The sequence below is a fragment of the Eupeodes corollae genome, chromosome 2 (assembly GCF_945859685.1).
Source record: "Eupeodes corollae chromosome 2, idEupCoro1.1, whole genome shotgun sequence".
Classification (NCBI taxonomy): Eukaryota; Metazoa; Arthropoda; class Insecta; order Diptera; family Syrphidae; genus Eupeodes; species Eupeodes corollae.
In genome coordinates, this window is record NC_079148.1 from 88,462,125 (window position 1) to 88,471,624 (window position 9,500).

At 33.1% G+C, this 9,500-nt stretch overlaps 2 protein-coding genes across 2 annotated transcripts; both read right to left on the reverse strand.

Moving 5' to 3' along the window:
* Positions 1-2,844: 2,844 nt before the first annotated feature.
* LOC129948014 (gastrula zinc finger protein XlCGF17.1-like) lies at positions 2,845-5,805 on the reverse strand. Its single transcript, XM_056058819.1, has 5 exons — positions 4,671-5,805; positions 4,354-4,611; positions 4,001-4,235; positions 3,389-3,947; positions 2,845-3,338 (listed from the first exon to the last, which is right to left on the reverse strand). The coding sequence occupies exons 1-4, from the start codon at positions 4,785-4,787 to the stop codon at positions 3,436-3,438; spliced, it is 1,122 nt and encodes a 373-aa protein (XP_055914794.1). The 5' UTR covers positions 4,788-5,805; the 3' UTR covers positions 2,845-3,338; positions 3,389-3,435.
* An 82-nt stretch (positions 5,806-5,887) lies between these two features.
* On the reverse strand, positions 5,888-6,520 carry LOC129948015 (bis(5'-nucleosyl)-tetraphosphatase [asymmetrical]). The gene has a single exon (XM_056058820.1). The coding sequence runs from the start codon at positions 6,409-6,411 to the stop codon at positions 5,989-5,991; it is 423 nt and encodes a 140-aa protein (XP_055914795.1). The 5' UTR covers positions 6,412-6,520; the 3' UTR covers positions 5,888-5,988.
* Positions 6,521-9,500: the final 2,980 nt, after the last annotated feature.

The following is a 9,500-nucleotide window of genomic DNA, read 5'->3' on the forward strand; positions in this document are numbered from 1 at the left end:
TGCATTGTCGTAATAATTCTTTTTTAATATTTTTAATTTCAGATAGGTACTAGATGCTACTTACTTTACTTTAATGTGCAATGTGCTCCTGGGCCTCAAGTAATAACTTTCGTCAGCTCTCTAGCTTGCTGCCTTCAGTTTCGAATACCAAGTTGACGTGTGTCGGCCTCAACTTGATCACTCCACCGGAGATGAGGCCTGCCTCTGCTTTTTGTTTCCTCAGGCTTGGCGTTGAATACCTTACGGGCTGGAGCTTCGATGTTCATTTGCTCGACATGCCCTAGCCATCTTAAGCGTTGAAGACGCAGTTGGTTGACTAGTGGCAAGTCGCTGTACAGCTCGTATAACTCATGATTATATCTTCTCCGCCAGATGTCACTTTGCCTGTCGACATAAACCGGACGATAGATCGTACGCAGAACCTTCCTCTCGAAGATACTAAACCAAGAGATCCTTCATCCGCCTTTGAGAGGGTCCATGCTTTTGCACTATACAGCAAGACTGGGATGATTAAGGTTTTGTACAGTGTCTCCTTGGTACTTCGAGAGAAGGCCTTATTCCTCATCTGCTTGCTTAGATGCTTGCACCCAGATAAACAAATTAGCTTACCACCTAAGTTATAACTGTCAATTGTCACGTTTTGACCAAGTCTACGGTGTGAATCGACTATATTTGACGACAGTAAATACTTCGTTTTATGCTCGTTAATGTCAAGAGCCATTTTCTTCGCCTCAGACTCGATATTAGCAAAGGCACACGTCACTTATCGTTTGGTTCTTCCCATAATGTGCTGTCAACTGCATATCCATGATATTGTGTGGATTTTTGAAAGATGGTACCACTTGTATTGGCGTTGGTGTTGCGCACCACTATTTCAAGAACAAAATTGAAGCAGCTACATGACAGCGCATCGCCTTGTCGAAGTCCTTTGGTGGTTTCGAAGGTTTCGATCGAGTCTCCTCCAATTTTGACGCAGCAACGAGCATTTTTCAACGTTATCCTGATAAGTCGTATCGGTTTGGAGTTTTTTTACTAGGTGTTATTCCCTCTATAAGAGTACTTTCAAAATCAACTTTTAAAACTATTGAGATAATCAAAATTTCATTAAGTTAAGTTATGAATGCATTTTGAAGTGACTTGATATGGACAAAACTTTAGACAGTCAAGATTTGGAACAGATTTATGTACTTCGTGTGTTTAAACCTGAAATTTAAATTTATCTAAGTCCTATGGACGGCAGTCAAATTGGTTATAATTTTATCGTAGATTATATTTGTATAAAAACTTTAATTTGGTGTAGCAGATAAGAATGGTCAGTTTTCTTTCTGAAAATTAGTTCAAGCTGAGTTTTAACATTTGAAGACAAGTCTAAAGTAATTTCAATACCCAACGCTGTTGATTCCAATAAAAGTTTTATTAAAATACGAACAAAAATAATTGGTAACAAATTACCGAAGATAATTAACTTTGTTCTCAGTTTTTTTTTTCTTTTCCAGACCTCCAACTTTCATTGTATAGGTACAACAATTTATGCCCGCATTTATATTTTTTTTGTTTCAAGTTTTATAATTTTACAAAGCGTAACACATCATTTTAAATGGTGCAGCAATTTGATAATAACAGTTTCAATAGTTTTGAATATAAGGAGCAGATAAAGAAATAATAGACAGAATAAAGTGGATCCAAAGCCGAAAAAAGAAGTAGAAAACCAAAAACAATTGCTAATTATAATAATCTGCTAGTGCAGCTTTAAAAGAATAGGCATTTTCTTATTTTAATGATTTAAAAGTTTTAATACAGGAGCTTTTTTCGAGTAAAACAATCCAAACACAACCTTATGAACCAAAGTTTTCTGTCAGAGTTTAAATTTTGCCGCCAACATTTCTATCCTGTAATATATTAAGAAAAACAAAGATAAATTTGTTGAGATATGATGCAAGTTCCAAGAAAAAACCATTCGAGATATTAATAACAGTTGTGCAATTTCATTACTGAACCATTTGAGCAGTGCTATAAGTCTCTGCTTTTTAACAAAACCATTCTTCACGATCAACGGATTATTCTAAGAGGTTGCAATAGTTAGACATTTGCTCTTGATGTCATAGCAACTGGTTTATTTGTATGTGAAGAAACTACGAAGAGCTTAGCCCTAAGTGGAGGTGGGTTGATAGGATTTTTAAAACCATGTACATTAAAAATACATATAATTATAAAATGGTCGAGTTCCTAGCAATAGCACTATAAAAATATGATCTTTAATAAAAGTTCAATGTTTTGCCTCACGCGCTGAAAGTTGATGTTTATTTTGACTGACCACTTTTTGAATTGCATTTTGCATAACCTCTGGCCGGTCGACTTGCTCAATATTGTACTTCACAATAGAACACTTGCCTCGTCAATTTATTTAATTAAAATTGTTTTTATACAGAATGATCCCTTCCCTGTGTAAGTTGTTACAAAAGAATAGTCATCGATTTGTTTGTGTACTTTGAATAAATTTGTTGCATTGTCGTTAGCGCCTGGTAGCTCACTGAAAAGTGATTTGTGGGGACTATACGGATGGAATGTATTTATCCGAGGCTTGTTGGTGCTTCGCAACTAAGGTAATCTTTGTTGGTGGTCAGGAAGTAACCCCGACGGCACAACCCCCAACTAGGAGGGCCAGATTCCCAGTATAACTCTAAGGACGGGGAGCCGGATATACCGGGCTCCGAATAAGTCGTAGAAGCCCTATAAGGTGTTCACTAAGTAGTTCAATATTACTGGAACTGTAGACGCCACCGTTGATTCCAACTCGAGAATTCGTCCGCTGCAGTGTGGATAAGGAGAGGTGCCTTAGTGTAAACACCCCCCTCTCTCTCGTTTGCTGCCCCAAATAACTTTCTACTGGGGTTAAAACCCAATCTCCAGTTGAAGTACTAGGCACCCGATGTTCGCCGCGGGGAGGTGAGAGTAGAAGTTGACAGACAGAGGTAGGCTTTGAAAAAAACCTGTGTTCTCTTGAATGCACATGCCTACAAATTGAACATCGCAAATTACATTTGGCAATGGTTTTCTTCATTTTTCCAAAACAGCTCCTTTTTGCGCAGTATATTTTATTTGCATAAACTTTGACTAAGTTTTTTTTTAATATATTACTAAAGACTAAATTATTATGTTTGCTTGGAAGTAAGTTACAACAGCACTTTCTAAACCTCGTATGGAATCTTCATTTTCGTTAAGCTTAAACAAAGCAAATTTTGCTCAGGAGTTTTCTCCCTTCCTTGGTATTGAATGGAATACTTCTTCTACGAGTAATCAATGTTTCCAATTGATTCGGACACTTTTTTTGAAAGCAACTAAAAAATATAAATATTAAGAAGGATTATTATTTTATAATCATTCTTACATTTAAACTTATTTTTGATAAAAACGGCACTGAACAGAGATTACAGGCTAAACTTTTAGTGGTAGATTTGGTGTGAAATGAATCCTTCGATGAAGTGCTGCTGTATCCGATCGTGAAAAACTCTTATTACAATTTTCAAACCCGCAATTATAAGCTCGCTTGCTAGTACGAAAATGTATTTTCATGTGAGTTTTCAAACTCTTGGTATTTGCTAAACACTTCCCACATTTGTTACATAGAGCTTTCCCTTCCGATTCGTGAGTCTTCATGTGGATTGTCAAGTAATTCCTTTCTACAAATGTTCGCAAACAAATGTTGCATTTGAAAGGTCTTTCACCACTGTGTGACCTTATATGTTTCTTTAGATTAGATGAATTTGTATAACTTTTATTACAATGATCACAAACAAATGGACGATCGCCTGTATGACATCGCAAGTGATTTTGCAAAGTGGTATTCTCTAAAAAGAACTTTGGACAATGGGAGCAGTATAGAAGATTTTTTCCCGTATGAAGTTTAGTGTGTTTGGAAAGGGAACTTAAATACTTGAAACATTTACCTGAAAAGAGTATTTTGTATTCGAATGTGCTCAAATGCTTTTTTTTTATTTACCGCAAACGGAACATAGGTGCTGCTTAAGTAAAGATGGTTTCATACCAGGATTATGCTTAAGCATGTGCTTCTTTAGATTACAACTTTGTGAAAATGTTTTATTACATTCCGAACATTTATGCGCTTTGATGGTATCGTGAACTTTCATATGTCGCACATGTTGTTTGCGTGAATTAAACGCTTTGTTGCAGGTCCCGCATTTAAATTCAATTATATCATCTTCAGTAGCGGTAATCTTAAAAGTAAATATACATAGGTATAAGTATTCTTTTTTTGTCAAAAGTTAAAGCTTTCAACATAGTTTTTGAAACATAATACAATATTAGAAAGAAATGAAACTATTTGGAACTTACACTATCTGCAGGCGTTTCAACAGATAAACAAGATTCGCGTCTGATTGGAGTTATTCCGAAACTTGCATTTTCTTCAAACGCAACAACATCTTCATCATTTTCTGCATCTTTCTTATGAGACTGATCTGCTGCTGTCTTGATAAACTCAATCATTGTTAAATTTGACTTTTGGCAAAGCAATTTGAACCGAAATGCTCGACTTAGCTGTAGAACACATTGAAAACATATCAACTCTGGAAGTCCATCATTAGGTTCGACCTAAAAAAACAAATCATTAGAATTCGCAAGAAAAAAAGCTTTAAATATGTGTACTAAACCTCTATGCCTACAAGAGATCGTAGCATTTCGTCCAATGAAAAACCGTAAAGTGGTTTCATTCGACCGTTCTTTTTTAGGCAACATCGACAAATATTGTTAACATCGAAGTTTTCCATTAATCTATTTAAATAAAATACTTCTGTAATGTAACTTAATACTTTGGTAAATTAAGCTTTGTTTGTTTCACGTTCAAATGGCACACTTTTGGAAAGACAAAATTGGAAAGTGGCAGTGGATAATATTGCTTGATTGTTAAATGCTGAATTGCTGATGTTTCATATTGATGACATCGAAAATGTCAAACTAGTTCTGTTGGTCAGCATTTGTTGATTCTTGCTAAACGGAGTATCTCTCATACAACTACACAAATACTTTACATCGTAATTCGTATTTTATTTCCAGTATTTTTTGTCTCCAACATTTTTATAAGAATGACGTGGAAATTCTTGAAATTCTCCTCAAGGAAATTCTTGTTCTCTATGGGACTTTTCAAAAAAGCGTGTTATGCATTTACTATTAAAGCAATCTTTATTTATTACCGTTTATGTCAAAGGTGCACCATTGTACAGAGGTTGCTGTTTATATTATAAATGTGCTCAATCCTACTTACCGTGAGAATAAGAAACAAGTCAATCTGAGAATAGCAATTTCTTTAAATTACAATTTTTTAACAACAATGTAAATAAAATATTTTTTTACACCAAGGCTTTGTGTTTGGCGATTGACGTCGAAAACTGTCACAGAGAAATGCAGACAAAAGTTTACATTGTGCTAGATTCTATTTTCAACAAGAAAACACTAAGCAAAAACATTTAATAAAAACCGTAATTGTTAAATTAATATGTTTCCTATGTTACATTTTGGTTATGTATTCCCGAATTTCTGGGACTTGAAATGATTCGACACTCATTCAAACTATTAATTTGTAACTTTAGGATTAAACTAGTTAAACTTTCAGGAAACTGCCAACCATGTCGGCATTTTAGAAGAAGGCATCTTAAATGATAATATAGTGGTTTTCATTGCTAATGTTTCGTAAATGAACCGTATTGTATTGATTACAATTTGTCTAAACTTAATAAATATATAAATTGGATAGTCGATGTCTCAAGACAACTAAGGCCCTGCAAGTTGCTACTATTAAATTTCGATTCTTGAAAGACTTCATTTTATCACTATAATTGAGTTTAATAAAAGACTAATAAGAAGCCACGAGTGGTTTTAATTCTTTTAAAATATATTTTAGTAATAACATTTTTATTAGTTTAAATATATACATAGGTATGCACATTTGTTTTCTTAAAGTTACAAACGAAGTTAGCTCAAATTAGGTATTTTTTTATGAAATTCCTCAAGCAGTCTTTGGTTGTCTTCGAAACCAACTTGTTTTTTAGCCTCTTCTTTTGGAAGCCATTTGAGCTCAGTGTGTTCCTCGGATAAAACGGGCTCTTTCGAAGGATCCTTCACCTCTGCCAACCAATATACAACAACCTTAGGTTTACCTTTCACTTCGTAATTAAGAGTGCAATTGATTTCCTTGTAAATTATTAAATCCTTTTCAGAATAGCCGGCTTCTTCCTGTGTCTCTCTTAAAGCCGTAGTAAAATCGTCTTCCCCTGGATCAACGTGCCCTTTTGGCGAACTCCAGTGGAAATCTCCATAAGAAGCACGCATTAACAAAAACTGAATTTCTCCACATAGTCTTCGAAAAATAACAAAGCCTGCTGCTCTCGTAGCCATTTGAATCAAATAACAAATTGCCTTAAAAAAAAGTGAAAATTGTTTATTAAATTAAAGTATCTGGATTTCTGGAACCTTGACAATCACAATGCAAAAAGAAATAATTACAAAAACAAAACAAACCATCAGTTTTAGCTGTCATCACAATCCAAACCGCTTATATGAGGGATCAAAAGATGGGGCTGTGCTTTTTTACTTTAAGTTGAGTTGAAAAAATGGATTGGATTTATATTTTCTATTCTTGTAATGAGGGGTGTTCAAACTTTCAAATATGTTTGAGAAATTTGATTAGATTAGATGGAATAAGAAATCGGTTTGTGGAATAAGGTGAATATTTTGATATTTTTCTGGTTTGACAAGAATATTTGAAACTTACAAAATCACACAAAGAAGAAAAAAAAGTGTAGCTGCGCATTTATTTTTCTCTAAAAATGTATTTTTCTTTTTTCCGGAGGAAATTCACTTTCCTGAACAGCTGATACTTTTATGTTCACACAATTTCAATGACAGATTTCTGTTAGTAAAAATTTGTAAAAATTGTTCGGTGGATTTCAATTAGGAAACTTTTTTCAATGACAGAAATTTTTAGGAATAGCTATGAACAACCTATCAAAAAAATTCCAATGTTTGGTTTCAGTGATGAAAACCAATGATAGCTATAACTGAAGCCTTAGGGACCAGTAAAATTTGAAAAAGTAGGAATCTGAAATGTTATACTGATAAGCGTTTATAGCAATCAGAAAATGTACGTCATTAAATGTTGTTTTCTTTGGATCATAACATCGTTGCTTTCATCAGTTAAATTTTTAATGATGTGATCGGAACAGTACAGAATTGGAACATCAATAGTAAAACGAAATGGATTTTTTTTTAAATTTTGACAGTTCAGTAAAATGAAATTTTATCATTAAAAAACTTAAAATAGATTTATAAATTAAATAAAACTTTAAATCCGTTGTTTATTTTTGAAAAAAAAAATACTGAAATGTATTGAATATAAAATAAAATGTCGATTTAAATTAATTTTCATTTTTTTTTTGTTAACCAATGTCGTAAAGAAGGTTTGTTGTACATCTTTTCAATATTATTTTGTATGCTTTAAAAAGGTTTGCCTTATTTCGTTCAACTAAATTTTCGAAGGACTCGCTGTGACTACACCTATAGCATTATTGATTTACATAATATCTGCGATTATAATGTCCATGGACCTTAACAGAAATAAGAATTGAAACCTTGATAGAATTAAAGTTACCGTGACGATGGTAAAGGGGTAGCGTCCGTTGTTGGGAAAACATTAATGAGAGTAATATGGATTTGAAATTCGTATGTACATATTTTGAACACTATAAGTAAATGAACATTGCGGCTTGCTATAAGCACATAATGCCCACACAGACGATTTGACTTCTTTAAACAAACAAAATGTCTACCAATGGACATATTGGACGTTTGATATTTTAAGTTATTTCCTGACACATTTATGTATATTCTTTTGTGTAGTCGAGAAGCTTGACATTAAAACCTAATATTATGTATTATTTGTATGTAGGTACATATGATAACTGTTGTGAGCTGGACTTGTCGGCGTCCATAACTGTATTTTCTAACAATTTATTATTAGTGCATAAAAACAATATTACCTGATCATTAAATCATACAAAGAATTAAAAACTTTGTCAAACTGAGTTCTAATATCCTAGATTATTCCATAAATTTGAGAGTCTAATAATCGAAGTCTTATTTCAGACTGAGTTCTAAAGCTAGAGAACTTGACAATCCCAATGAGAGGTTTCTATCAGTAAAAAATTATGGGTGAATTTCAATCAGGAATTTTTTTTCAATGACGGGATAATTTTAATGATAGCAATAAGCGACCTGCCAAAAAATTTCAATAATTAGTTTCAATGATGAAAACTAACAAAAATTATAAGAGGCCAGTTATAACTATCATTGAGATCGAATAGGAATGTTTTGAATCGATATTTGACGGTGTTTCCTTTTGATAGAAATGAAAATTATATACTGAAACCACATACAGAATTGTTTTTTGAGAAAAAAGTTTAATTAATTTTTCTATTTTCCTGAACAGCTGATACTTTTATGTTCAAAAAGAATTGTTCCACTGATTTGTGTTTCAATTTCACATAATTTCAATGACAAATTTCTTTTAGGGGCCGGTTATAGCTATCATTAAAATCCACCAGTAAAATTTGAAACAAAAGGAATCTGAAATATTTTACTGATTTGCGTTTATAGCAATCAGTAAATTTACTTCATTAAATGTTGGTTTCTTTCTATCACAATATCGAACTTCGCTGCTTAGACTTTTTACTTTTTTGCTTTCAACTGTAAAATGTTGAATGATGTGATCGGAAAAGTAAAAAATTAGAACACCAACAGTTAAACGAAATGGATTTTTGTTTGGCTTTTGGCAGTCTGCTATTCAGTAAAATGAAATTTCATCATTAAAAAAATTAAAATGGATTCATTATTATATACATACATATATTATAATTAAATAAAACCTTAAAAAATACTTGAATATAGGATTCATCTTATTGCATCAATCTTGTGCTAGAAATTAATCTGGAACATATTCAAAAACTAAAAACAAACATTTTACTGATAGCTATAACCGCCCCCTTAGCTAGGTGCCAGTTATAGCTATCATTGATCGCATTCACAAAGCTAGTGGCTGCGTAGTCAAGGGATCCTGATTGGCTAAATCTAACTACAAAAGTAGATGAAATTTCCCCTCCGATGTAGTGTATAAATTTCGGCTACAAAGTTATTGCACACTGGTTTTGACGTTTCACAATCAGCTGCTCGGTAAGGACACAAGAATTCAAAATGAAATGAACCTCCCGGCATTTAAAAACAAATATAAATCAATTATATGATATCTTCAAATGTTGTGTTATTTTATATATTTGTATTTGTCATTAATATGACAGTTCCGGATTGACGACCTTTGTAGTGCAATTTTGCATTCACAAAGCCAGTTGAATTTTGACTACGTAGCCACTAGCTTTGTGAATGCGCTAATTGAAAACAAACATGGGAATATTCTTGACAGGTCGTTAAAAAAA